The sequence below is a fragment of the Aptenodytes patagonicus genome, chromosome 9 (assembly GCF_965638725.1).
Source record: "Aptenodytes patagonicus chromosome 9, bAptPat1.pri.cur, whole genome shotgun sequence".
In the NCBI taxonomy this organism is placed as follows: Eukaryota; Metazoa; Chordata; class Aves; order Sphenisciformes; family Spheniscidae; genus Aptenodytes; species Aptenodytes patagonicus.
Window position 1 is genome coordinate 5185283 of NC_134957.1, and position 13883 is coordinate 5199165.

At 40.3% G+C, this 13883-nt stretch overlaps 1 protein-coding gene across 2 annotated transcripts in view; it reads right to left on the reverse strand.

The window, feature by feature from the left end:
* The window catches only part of DIAPH2 (diaphanous related formin 2), a 265592-nt gene extending 252926 nt beyond the window's left edge, over positions 1-12666 (reverse strand). Inside the window, exon 1 of one of the 2 annotated variants that reach the window (XM_076347001.1) lies at positions 12404-12664. In XM_076347001.1, the coding sequence (XP_076203116.1) occupies positions 12404-12523 (120 nt within the window). In that variant the 5' untranslated portion in view covers positions 12524-12664. Of the gene's footprint in view, positions 1-12403 lie in introns of both variants that reach the window. The other variant, XM_076347000.1, reaches the window with a different exon arrangement.
* Between the last annotated feature and the right edge of the window lie 1217 nt (positions 12667-13883).

Consider the following 13883-nt stretch of genomic DNA (forward strand, 5'->3'; position numbering starts at 1 on the left):
GCCATCTGTCCCAGGGGTTGCTATTGTACTGGTATTGAGCAGGACTGCTTCTCAGTATCAGCATATTCCATTTACCACACCTACAGCAAGCAAATCAATTGGTTTGGAAGAAAATTAGAAAGTTTTTCCTAGGAAAATAGACTGAGATCACTTGCTAAACTAGTCACTTGAATAGTCATTGGATCAACTTCCAGGACTTAATTACAAACGAACACAGTATAGCTCCTAGTGCAGTAAATGGATGGTTTAGATTGCTTTTTTGCCAACTGTCAGTATATCCAGCCCTGTATCTCTGCTGCTTGTTTTTTAAAAATGCAATTGTTTGACTTCTGAGCTTTGAGTTTTTAGGGAACTTGGCTTTTGCTTTTTTCGTATAATATTATTGTGAAGTGCTTTTGAAACACTCTGGAACAGTTAAACTGGAAAAACTATGTCAAAACAGTTCTTGACATCGTAAGCGCAGACTTTATCTCAATTTTACGCTTAGATACAAGCTGTGGATTTGAGCTCTTTGCTTTCAACGTAGCAGCAGAACAAAGCCAGTTTTGCTAGATAGCAATACTTGATGTGCATCATATTGCTGTTCATCTTCCTTCCTTGTTCCAGGCTCCCCTGAGTGCAAGTGGCTGATCTTTTCATTCAGACACATTGTGGAGCTGAATGAAAGCTACTACAAAGCTACTGAGTTTGGTCAATTAAAGAGTAGTGAGAATAGGTCTCCTCCTTTTACACCTCACTTCCTAAAGAGAGACACCTTTTTTATTGTGACAACGTTCATCTTCACTCTTACTGAAGTGCGGTCTTAGTTTCTTCTTACCATTTTATAGACATGCAGCCCTTTTAACTACAATTACATGCTTTGAACCTGGGATTAATCTGTTGTTGAAACCTAGGTTTTTCTTTCAAGATGAGCAATGACCAGTTAACTTGACAGTGAGAAAGATCTTTTGAAATTATTCTGAAAAACAAAGCTGAAACTGCTTTGAGAAACTGCTTTGAGAAAATTCTTCAGTACCATTCCTGCTTACTTGCTTCCTATTTCACAGTTCATGCAAGTATAGCCTAATACCCCTGTACAAGTGACAGGCTCAATTTCTATACACTTTTCTTCCTGTCACATACAGAGGAGTTTTGGGAAGATTCTTAACTGAGCATGTGGTTGCTTTCGTGGAACACCTCTTGCTCCTGTGGGTACAGTAAACACTGAAATAAGTGTCACAGTCCATTTGAATTTTCCTCTCCTACCATTTGAGGAGAGGATAAAACTGGTAGAATGTATCTGTTGGGAGAGAACTGATACACTTAAAAATAAAGCAGAAGACCCATAGCAAGTTGCAAAAGTTGACAGAAAGTCTACACTGTGAAGAGCTTGCTCAGATATTGGGCAGCTCCTTGAAAATGAAGTATTTTACTTTTTATAGACTTTGAGGAAGGGAGGACGTGTATTTGCTTTGTTTGGGTTGTTTTTTAAACAGTAAGAAAACCCCCCCAAAAACCAAACAACTGAAACACAGCCCACAAAGGAACTGGCAGCAGAAGGGATGAGGTGAGCCAAAGAAGGAGGAATTACTTGTGAACATTGTCCATTTTCCCTATACCCAGCAGCCTTGGAACATATGGTCACGGGGATCATGTCAACAACTTCTTAGAACGTTATCTGTCTTCCAAGACACAGACTTCCTAGCAAAGAGCAAGTATTTGATCAGAGCAGTATTTGAACCCTTCACAAAAACAGTTGATGGTAAAGTTACTTCCCCCCCCCGTCGTGGTTTAACCTGTCAGGCAGCTAAACACCACACAGCCATTTGCTCACTCGTCCCCCCGCAGTGGGATAGGGGAGAGAATTGGGGGGGGGGGGGGGGAAATAGTAAGATTCATGGACCGAGATAAAGACAGTTTACTAGGACAGAAAAGGAAGGGGAAATAATAATAATAAATAATAATAATAATAAAATGTACAAAATAAGTGATGCACAATGCAATTGCTCACCACCCGCCAACCAATGCCCAGCCAGTCCCCGAGCGATGGCCCCCCGGCCAGCTTTCCCCCAGTTTCTGTACTGAGCATGACGTCCCATGGTATGGAATGTCCCTTTGGCCAGTTTGGGGCAGCTGTCCTGGCTGTGCCCCCTCCCAGCTTCTTGTGCACCTCCAGCCTGCTCAGTCGGTAGAGCACGGGAAGCTGAAAAGTCCTTGACTAGTGTAAGCACTGCTTAGCAACAACTAAAACATCAGTGCGTTATCAACATTATTCTCATCCTAAACCCAAAAAACACAGCACTGTACCAGCTACTAGGAAGGAAATTAACTCTATCCCAGCCAAAACAGGGCACTCCCCTAAAAATAAACGCTATGATACTAAAATTTGGAAAAATGAGCAATGCTACTGCCATAGCAAGGAACTTTGGCTTTTCCTTGAAGAACAGAAATTCTAGATGGAGTAATTTCAGCGTGCATGGACCATGATGTAACTCAATAGACAAAGCGTATCAGGTTAAACTGAATTTATAGCTGCTGTGATACACACAAGGGCTTTCTGTTCCTTTTCCTATTCTTTCCTGTTTATAACAGCTTCCCAAGAAGATTATTTGTCCTTCAAGGAAGTAGGAAATGAAGCAGCATGTGAATAGAGAGGAATTGTATTGTACATAATAATGAGGAAGCCAACAGTATCATTTGACTTCAGTACAGGTGAGATTCCCTGTTAAGAAGTAACAGGAATTCAGGAGGATTACAGATGCTTGTAACAGGTTACGGAGAATCCGTTATCTCCTGCTAAAGGAGAAAGTAAGCAAAAAAAGATGGTTTATTATAATATTGAAGTGTGCTATGTGCTTAGGTTACCCGTAAACACCCACATGAATTTTATAAAGGTTTTCCCATAAATCCATGAAACAATTGTTTTTAAATATAAAATGTTAACTGATGGGATTACAGCTTATCTTCTAAGTCACTCAGGAATTAGTTTGAATCACAGAATACTGTAAACTAACCTTAATGGATTTAGGAAGCCTGTCATACTCACCCAAGCTTTGTCTGAAGTTCAAATGTGAATGCATATTTGTAAAATATGAAAACGAAAATTGTGTAGCTGGTTTACCAATGGAAATTTTATCAAAGCCTACTGCTGTACCCTCTACCTTTCTAGTTTAGGAATGCCTCCACCAAGCTGTAAATAAACTGGAGAATGAAAATGAAACCGCACTGCTGGAAGACAGTAGAATAGTAGAGAATGGAGGATTGTAAAGGTTAGAGAGACTGCAGCAGACATTGCCTGGCATATTTCTAGCTCAGCCAAGAAACTGTGTGCTGAATCAAATGGGAGTTTCCTCACCTCACTTTTTTCTGTTGATGAGAATAAAGCAGTGGGAGATACACTCGCCATAGAGGAGTGGAGAGGAGGAACTGAAGCAGTTCTAGTAAAGTCGACTACCTGGGAGCAACAGCTCTTGCTGCTCCATTATATAATATGCCCAAGAAACAAAAGAAAGAAGAATCTGGTTTTATGGGAATTAAGACTAGCAGCAGTACCAGAAATAAAGCACTGTATTGACACCGAAGTCAGGATAAAATCAGTTACTAGGTGCTTCAGTGTTGAAGCTTTGGTTGCAACTTCTGTCTCAAGTCTGGTTATAAACTACCTTCTACTAATCTGTCATATTCATTAGTTCACTCTGAATCCACGAGTGGCTAAGGCTTTTATAAGCAAAGACTTGCAATGATTATGAAAACAGTTCTTACTACATGTAAATTTTACTTCAGGGTATACAAAATTAGATAGAAATGTACTGTATGGCTTACAAAGAAGAACAGACTCAGACTGATGTATCTCAGTTAATCTGAGTTTGTGTGCTAACTTTTGAAGTTGGCCACCTGAATGGGTTTACCCTATGAGTTTCAGATTTTGTATTTAAAACTTCTGGTTTTAATGTACCCTCTAAATGTGGCTGGCACAAAAATTAAAATGTATATGGCATCAGTGTATACACTTAGCCTGATACGCTGTTGTCTTTTTTCTTCTTTATGCAAATACTTACTTGTTCTAATGCAACTGGAACACTGCATGTAACCGTCTCAACTATTAATAAGCGTCAAGTTCTCATCTACTCATGCACTCACGCAATTACAAATGCAAACATCCAGCACAGTTCCATTACGAAGCCACAGTATTTTAGAAGTTACTTCAATTTTATAGGTATAAAAATAATTCACAGCAGGAGAATATGAAGAAACAAAACATAACACTATACTGTACAAAAACTAACTACTTGTATCTGTTGTGAGGAGTCTAGAATCTAATGAATCTCACATTGGCTTAGTATTTGTTCCTCACAAAGCTACAGACTCATTAAAAACAGGAAAATCACACGCATCTTTAAAGGCCATATTTTAACAACCATCATTAGCTCTTACCATAGTAAGAAAGAACTAACATTTTTCCTGACCAAATTACTTATTTTGTCTTGCTCAACCATCCCCAAGAGACCAACATGAATTTATACAGAGCCACTTGTAAACACATAACTAACTAGTTGTGACAAAAAGGTATCAAGAACATTTAAGGTCTGTGGTTATTTCCTCTCATCTTCATGCCTAAATATGCATTATGATGTGTTTTTGTTAATGTGATCCCATACAGGACAAAGTTACTAAGGTTTGACTAGCTACTCCTTGAACAAAGAAACAGGAGAGAATGGGCCTGTGTACCTTCAAGCCAACCTGTATCCACCAGTACCTTTACTGCAATTCCCTTGGCCTACATAACCTACAATTACAGTTGCTACTTTATGCCTGTATAGCTACAGTCCTGTAGCCCCAAGTGTTGGGATTCTACAGTACTATTCCCTGACTGTCTCAAGCTTAACTCTTTTACTTAGAAATTTTTTTCTAAACTACTAGGTAGCACTGCTCTGAAAGTTTCACATTCCTCAAATCAAGTTCTCAAGTATTTATTCTCACATAAAAGGGTAAACTAAGTACGTTAATTTGGTTTTGTTATAAAGAGATAACTTCACACTTCCACTACAATTAGGAGAGCAGTAAGAGTATGTTTGCTAAAAAAAAAAGAAAAAAAAAATATATACACACACACACAAATCACCGAGGAATAGAAGGCAGGATTCTTTCCAACTACATTTTTTTAATCAGCTGGTGACTTTTACACTTATATTCTACACTTTCAAAACAAGTTTAAACACACTTAACTGTTATGAAGTATAAATCAAAAATATTTTTAGTAATAAAAACATTTTTCCATCTTTGATGTCCTCCATGTCTGATAACACTACACAAAGAACACTTACCAGCAGCAAACATTCATCACGCATTCAGCATACCTAATACTTTCTCCAATATCATCTTGTCTCCAATGATTTAGTCTGAGAATCACTAAAATGACCGAGAAGGGTACCTTACAAGAAAGCCACCTGTCACATGCATTACCTTGAACTTCCTCTTCTCCCACTCTCCCCCAAAACAGTCTGAAATTAATACAAAGCTACAGTTTCCTATTTACACAGGAAGAGCCTGTATCTATTAGAAACTCTTAAGAACATTTTTGTTTTATATAACAGAGAAGGTGTGGTGATATTACAGTATGCACTACACCTTAAGACCAAATATTACCACACCTAGGTGGATGGAATACCTTCAGTAGCTGTATCAAACCATACATTTCCCATGTGTGGGCTTGTTCCGGAATTGAACTTCCAAGGTATTTCTCAATTTATAGAAATCAGATGAGTTTATGGTTTATATCACTATGTAGGTTACAATATCATTTAATTGCCATAACAGATCTTTTTCGGATCTGCCCGTATGCATACAATGTGCTGCTTTCACATCACGTCCAACTAAACAGCTATCATGAGAAGAAGGCTGAAAAGCAGACACAATCATAATTTAATAGTACTAATGGATGAACTTCAGACAAACCAATAGATAAGGAGGAATTCTAGTGTGTCATAACACCAGTCTTATTAGTTCTAGCAAATAATCACAGAAGAATAAATAATAAAAGGGGTTTTGACTGGTTCAGTTTCATGATCTTGTTTGTCCCACTGCCACACAAAAACTTAAGTCAGTAGAGCAGTAGGTGGGGGTAGGTGGGGTATGCAGACTGCTTAAGCCCACGCTGTTGCCTCAAAAAAGCTGATTCTTTAATTGTCACCCCTTTCTCCCGTACAATTAATTAATAGTTAACAAGTAGAATATATTTACTTTGCAGACTGTATTAGTACTACTTTTCTCAAGCAAGATTCCGCTTATCTACCTATTAGGAAGTCAGCTTGAAAGTGGGAAACCTAAAGGTGCTCACTCCACTGATACTGTAGGAAAAAGCTACCTGATTGGCAAGACCTTAAGTAAAACATCAGTTTGATACAAAAGTAATATGCAAGTTTAAGACAACTTTGCTTTGTCTACCTGCAACTTTATAAAATGCTACAAGAATACTAAAGAAAGACTTTCAACTGTTAATCTTCTCTCAGAAGTATCTGCTCTACCACCATAGCCCTTTATAACAAAAAAACCTTATTTCCTCCAAAATAAAGTTGCTGAATGATTAAAAAAAAAATACTGAATTTAAAGAATAGCCATGATATACAAGTTGTAAGGAACTGCATAAAAACATTAATTTTAGTAATTTCCTAACTTCTTGTGGTTTTAAGGCTGAACAAGTAAACTGATGAATAACCAACTGAAATTTTCAGTTGCTTCAGCAGCAACTGCCATCTCTTGTTCTACTTTACCTCTAAATTCAGACAGGGACGAAAAGAATTAGAGGAAAGTTACTAGCTATTATTGCTTACCCTAAAGAACTGCAATTGATGCAGAAAAGATGAAGTCATCTTGTAACCCGCCCAACGTTTTTAAGCCTCTTTTCCTTCTACTGGGTCATCAGCAATCACAGGATCAATAGCGTGCTTTACAGGCTATTTGTAATACAAAAAGAAAAGTTCATCCTCAATAACTTGGATATTCAGCACCACAGTGCTTAAAATCTCAGAAAGCATCACTTCTATTTGATCTGCACACTGTCGGGTCTCACTGTAAATGTCTTTCACATTGCCTCGGTTGAATCTGCTTTGTTTGCAAAGCTTCCTGTACTGTACAGAATAGCTCTACAGTTTTGTCTTACAAGTAGTACTTCAGGAAGTTTAATTACCACAAGCAGATAGGCTTGTCACTGTATCTATCACCTCATTTAAACAGTGTCAATATCAATTCACATTAAAAGCATTTACCTAACCATCAGCACCAAGCATGCCCTACTCTGCCATATTAGAAGAAGTGCCTAATCAGTATACTTTTCAACAACAGAACCAAATTTTCCCAAGACATTAATTTTACTCTTCAGTAATGGTTGCACCTTAACTAACTTCACTTGCTGGAATATCTTGACTTTAATCTAATAAGGCCAAGAGTCTTCTAAAACACAAGCATTTTAGTTCACTTTTTCCTCAAGCATCCACTTCAAGTAAGAATCCTCTGCAGGCATGCACTAATTTTACTCAGAGACACTGTGAATCTCAAATGTAATACATTTCACTCATTCGCCAAAAATCTCTGCTCAACCTGACTCATAGTTCATGTATGCAGTATAGAAACATCTAAACAAGTCATTTGTAATGAGCACATTATCTCTCCACAGGAGAATGACACCAAACAACCTCAGGAGTCAAAGGTGATGGTGCAATGTAGGTCCATAGCCTGTCTGACAGTGACTGATTCTACTGACATGTAACTTAAAGTACTCGTTAACTCCTGCACTGATATGGGTGGAGCAACGTAGCTGGGAAACCTATCCTCCCAAGCACACTCAGTTTACTTCTGTTTTTAAGCTAATTGATAAAAGCTTTTATTCCACTGTTTGATGCTAGTTTATGGCACATTAGTCAGAATGTTGAGTTCATAGCTTTTGATTCATCTCAAAGCTCACGGCGTTTAAAAGACTTCAATATTAAGCATAAACAACTTCTGCTTTTAAAACAAAGCATGAGCTGCTCCTTGTTGGTTGAATCACCAAATCCACTTGCTCTCCAATTAAATAAGCTCTCTCTTACCCCTAACAATTTGTGTTTCATGTTATAAAAGATCTTTCTCCTAATCTACTTTTAAAGACAGCGTCACACTCAAAAGACAGCCCCTTTCAGAAATTTAGTTTATAGCTAAGTGAAGTATCTATCACTGAACAACTACCACACAAACCTGAAGTGAACTTGGGGGTAATGGAGCATGCTTTTAGCGTGACACTAGCCACTACATACACAGAACTATTTCTACTTTTGCTAATACTAAACCAACATGATATATTATTAACTTCAATTAAAAAACCATCAGCCATATTAACTTCTAGTTAGCCAGTGTTCTAATAGTCAGGAAGCACCACCAATCCTGTTATAGCACCTCTTTTCAAGTCCTGATTCATAGAATCGCAGACCTTTGAAAGGATTTCATTCCTTTCTCAGTTTAGTCCAAACTCCTGCTCAAAAAGTAGGGTCAACACTGAATTCAAACCAGGCTGCTAAAGCCTTTGTCCAGGTTTGCAGGTCTTGAAAAGCTCCAAGGATGGGGATTCCAGTGTCTCTGGTCAACCAATGCTTGATTTTTCCCCTTATACACTCAGTCTCCTCTCCAGCGACCTCTCCCGCTCCTTTTTGTGACTTCTGTCTCTCATTCTACTGCCATGAACTTCTGTAAAAAGCCTGGCTTCAACTTCGCAGCTAAAGAGATGAACGACTTGGTAAGACTTTTGGGTTCAGCTAAGCTACGATCGATAGGTCAAATCAGACCCGATACTTTCAAGCACTTACTGATTTCCTAGGTACCCAACAGAATTATATACTTCCCATGTGATACTGAAGTGCTAAGGAGAGCAAACAACATCTAAGTTAAGGATTAACAAACATAGGAATTCCAGCAATCTCCCTGACAACCTTATTTTAGTCTGTTTCCCCTAGTATAACATACTAAAAGCATACTTTTAAACAAGCAAAACAAGCACATTGCCAGACCGAGTTAGGAATGTAACTGCTCACTGCCGTCTCATGCCAACCTATTCTCAGGGCTGGCATGAGATCAGATGATTGTTTGCCAAAACAATTTAAGTTTTTTCTGCCCATTTCATTGTAAACAAAAATAATGACAAAAACACCAGGCAGTCATTCCCACCTCCAGTCCTTGTGCCAGCAAAAAATGGGGGGGGAAAGAGTAAATCAGAGCTCTTTCAGCAGCTGTGATGTTTCAAGGTGCTCACAAGACATCAAATTTCAGAAAAATACTCCAGTTTACACACTACTAGTATAAAAACTGGAACTAAATTCTCATTGTGCAGTTCTGTCATGTTCAACAGATATGAAACTTGAATGACTTAAAACGACCCAAAGCAGAAAAAAAATTGAATTAGTAGTTCTAATATAGCCCATCTTCAATTATTTGTGTGCATACATACACATCAATCATCTTACAGAAAAATACTTTAAACCATCACTTTCTCTTCTAGCACAGATCCTCTCTTGATAGCCTAGTATTACTTCCTGTCAGTCAGGAATAAATGCCATCGATCAGGCTTCAGTCCTTAAAAACAAAAAAAAAAAAACAAACAAAAAACCACACCAAACCACTATGCTTCTGCCGGCCAAGCACCATTGCCCGCCTTTTACTTTCAGATGGAGGGGATGGGGAAAGAACAAATTTTCACCTTCTTTTTCTTCTTCTTCTAGAGTCTCCCTTCCCGCAAAATAATGACTTCAGCTTTCCCAGCTCCCTGTCATCTAGAGCAATTTTTAGTCTCTCATATAGAAATCATTCCCAATGACTTGCCTAATTTCAGCTGCTATGCCAGGAACTAAAAATAAATCTTCTGTTATATGTAGTTGTACACCCTCTCCCACCAAGCCCTTGTTCAGCACTCCACTTGATGTGTGAAATAAGTTCTAGAAAAGAGACACACTCCTCTCAGCACACTGTAGAGTTCCTTGGATTATACACAACAGGCAGAGTGCAGGTTGATTCATCTCTATAACTCTACTGAAACTTGATGAATTATAAGTTCTGAAGCTGAATCAAGAAAATCTCCACACCAAACTCTGAGAAGCTTTGTATACAAACTCAGTGACAACTTAACACTTGCACAAATAGTGTGGCTTCTCTTACAGAAATATCAAGTATGCCTTCATCTTATTTGCACAGTGAAGAGAGCAGGGATGAGGTACAAATAAGGTTGCTCTCTTGAGTACCTAAAGATATTGCTAGCCTCAGCAGAACCAATTCCTCATTGAAAATTAAAGCCAGCAAAATTTAGTAAGATTATTCTCCTATGTAATGGATGAAGCCTTTCCCTGATTACAGTTTTGTTTTTCCCTCGCAAACCCATGGCAGTCATTGATACATCTGGCTGTCCACTCACACCGCCTCAACTTAAAACACACCTGAATCCCGTCCCTTTTCTTCCTCGGAGGTAAATCCTTCTTCATGTCCGTTTTATACACCATTTGTGTACATCATGTCCAGAATGGAAAAAAAAAAAAAAAATCTACTTTCCCATTCAACCCATCCACTCGATTATATCATCAGAGGCTAGTCACTTTATCTCAGGGCAAAACTATCTTTCAGAAGGTATCTGATTCAAGCAACATACCACTACTCTGATCCATGTTGCTGCTGGACTGTAATCATCCTCTCAAGAAACAAAAACATATGACTGCATATGAAGTCAAATATTAATATAATGTACTTTTTCCACTAAATGTAACAATAAAAGCCTACTCTAGTGATTCTAGAGCGAAAAGAACATGCAATGGAAATAGTTGTCCTGTTCAATCCAATTTTGAGCTCATCTCACTTTGATTTTTTTAAATTATGCATATCTTCCAGAACAGAGTGTTCTCCTCCGCTAGAGCAAAATTCAAATTTGTGTCCACAGCTTCTAATAGAAGCACTTTCCTGTGTGATTTTTAAATCACTTCCCTGCAGGCATCTTCAAGCAGCCTTCCTAGCTACTTTAGTTAGGAAATAGTAAAGGTAGTATAAACATAAACAAACATCTTGTTTATATGAAGAAGATCATTAATATTAATCCTGTGCAAAGAAACATGAGTTTGTTTCCAGTAACACCATAAAACAAAAGACGACGTCATATTTGGTTACCTTTTGCTAAGATATACATGGTCACTTTTAATACAACTACACTTCAAGTTATTCAGTATTCTGGCATTCTGTCATCCTTTTAAATAATTGTCACTTTCAGTAACTTTTTAATTCCTCATATGTTACAAATTTAACATCTTCCCCACATGCATTCTAACTTAGTTTTCAGTGACAAAAAACCCCCATGGTTGTCAGGCTGATCAGCCCAAGGCTCTGCTGCACTATATTCGATGAAAGGAACACGAGGTGGAACACGTACATACTGACTTAGTTTTACCACTATCTGTGAAAAACCTTGCACAGATTAAATAAAGTTTGCAACTAGTATTCTATTCAATAGAAAAGTCAAGTAAGTTTTAAGTGTCCGCTACGCTGCTGCTCTTGAAAATCCATCAGAGAACTGAGCTAGAGTGAGTTGATTCAAAGTTAAATAAGTGCAACAGAAGTAAACAATTAAAAGTAAACACTGTCATATTATCTGGTTTTGCTGCTACTGCATTTATAAAGTGAGATACAATCCAGTGCTATTGACTTTGAAATGTACCTATGTTTCAAGTTATCAGGTTTGTAAGTAGAAATATGTTCTTTTAAATCAAAAAGCACAGGCATAATGAACAAACTCTACAGTCCTAAAGAGAGTTTGTGTGCTCAAAAGCTTGTCGGATCTTTCCAAAAACACTGGACAATTTCCAAATTTTTAAACTATTTTCACATTAATTCAGAAATTCACTTGGGATCGTTTGCATCATAACCACCAATATTCTGGATGCTTCAACACAGAAAAAAAACCCCAACCCTGTGATCTTTCACTCAAAAGGTGAGCAGAATAGAGGTTACACCAACAGGTCCTGCTTGCAGAACAATACTGTTACGGCACCTCTCCCCAAAGGGATGGTCCAACCAACACCCCGAATCACACCCCTCACGGAAAACATGGGAATTCCCGGCTCCTGTCAGCGACCACCCCCGGTGCGTTACCACAGCGAGGCCCTCAGCGCGCCGCACGCCCCCCTCCAGCTGTCACCTCCCTCTCCCAAAGAGCACCCAAAAACCCTCACGGAAGCTCAAGGGATTTTTATAAAAGATCCTTTAATTCCTGAAAGCCCGGCACCCCCCAGGCCCGGCCGCACGCCCCTCCGCCCCAGATTCTCTACTGGGGAAGCAGTAAGACGGCATCCGAGCCTCCTCCTCCCCCGCCTTCCTCCTCGTCCGCAGGCCGTCCCCTGCCCTCCTCCCAGCCCCACAGCTCGCTCACCAGCTTGGGCTTGTTCCGGCTCTCCTCTTCCGCGGCGCGCCCACTTCGCTTCGGGTTCATCCTGCCAGAGCTCAGGGGCTCCTCGCCGCCGCCAGCGCCCGGAGCCGCCTGACCCTCCATCCTCCCACCGGCTCTGCGCCCCAGCAGAAACCCCCTCTCTCACCGGGGCTGTATCCTCAAGGCCCCATAGGACCGACTCGCACCACCGGGCGTCTCCCCGTCCCCTCCCAGCCGCAGCTGGAGCAGTTCCTGGTGCTGCTGCCCCGCCGCCTCCTCCCAATCCACCGCCTCAGAGACGCCGAACGCCTCCACGCATGCGCGCCGCCCGGCCGGCGTTATCGCGCATGTGCCAGCGCGGTGCGCATGCGCCGTTTAGGAAAGCGGAGGCAGTGGTACGCCGCCCGAAGGGCGGGAGCTGAGGAGGGTTGGCGGTGCCTCTCCAGGAAATGGCGGAACTCGGGGGTTTTGAACAGAAACGCCCACTGGAAAGGTGAAGTGTGAAACAGAACTGACCGGCCCTGGCTTTGGCAGCACAGAGCTGGTGTGTAGGTGGATTTATCCCAGCTGAGTCGTTCCTCAAAACAGGTTGCTGGGAGGAGAAAAGGCCGAGACTGGTGCTTGGCCGTCTGCTTTCAGACGGAGTTGGCTGGTCTGAGGGAGGGCAGAGAGCTGAGGCGGCCGGAGCCGGCTGTGGTAGTACGGGCTTTCGAGAAAGCGGGACGGCCGGCGATGGCCGTGGCAGTACGTGTTTTCGAGAAAAGCCTCGTCTCCGTCTGATGCGCTTCACGCAGCAGCTGCTGGGCTCCATGTGCGCAGTGCCCAGACACTTCACACACGGAAGGTTTCCTAATGAGGTGGCTCTGACTTACGTATGTGTCTCTGTATTTTATTTTGGAAACGCACGAGACACAAGGGATAACTGTGATGTTTTAACTAAAATTGAGCTATCGTTACCACAAACAAAAGACTTAAATTTTTTTCTCTCAAATTTGAGAACTCTAGTTCCCAATATCTGAGTCATCTACATGTGCTCATGGTTCACAACACTGAAAGAAATTGCTTCAGCCTTTTATTTCAACCAATTGCTGGATTAGAGAATCCCTTTGGCAGAGCCTCACTGTATAAACTGAAGATCTCTCAGCATGGATGTGTTGGTGTGGATAGTGGAAACAAGGATCACATGCCTGATTATTAGAGGCCTCATGTTGACAGATGTCTTCATATTAATATAATTGTTATTTTAAAAAGAGAAGAATACAGATTTTATGTTGGTATAGCTGAAGCTATGCTTGTTAAATTATACTGAGAAAACAGTCATGAAAACAATCATGATCTGTTGTTTTGGTGGGACAAGGGCAATCCACAAATCTTTGGAGTCCAAATTGAGATACAAACGTATTACCTGATTGCCCTCTAGAAAAGGGTTCCAACTCAGCACTGCTTCCACAGTGGGCTTGTTCTTTTTCAAAAGGCAAGCAAG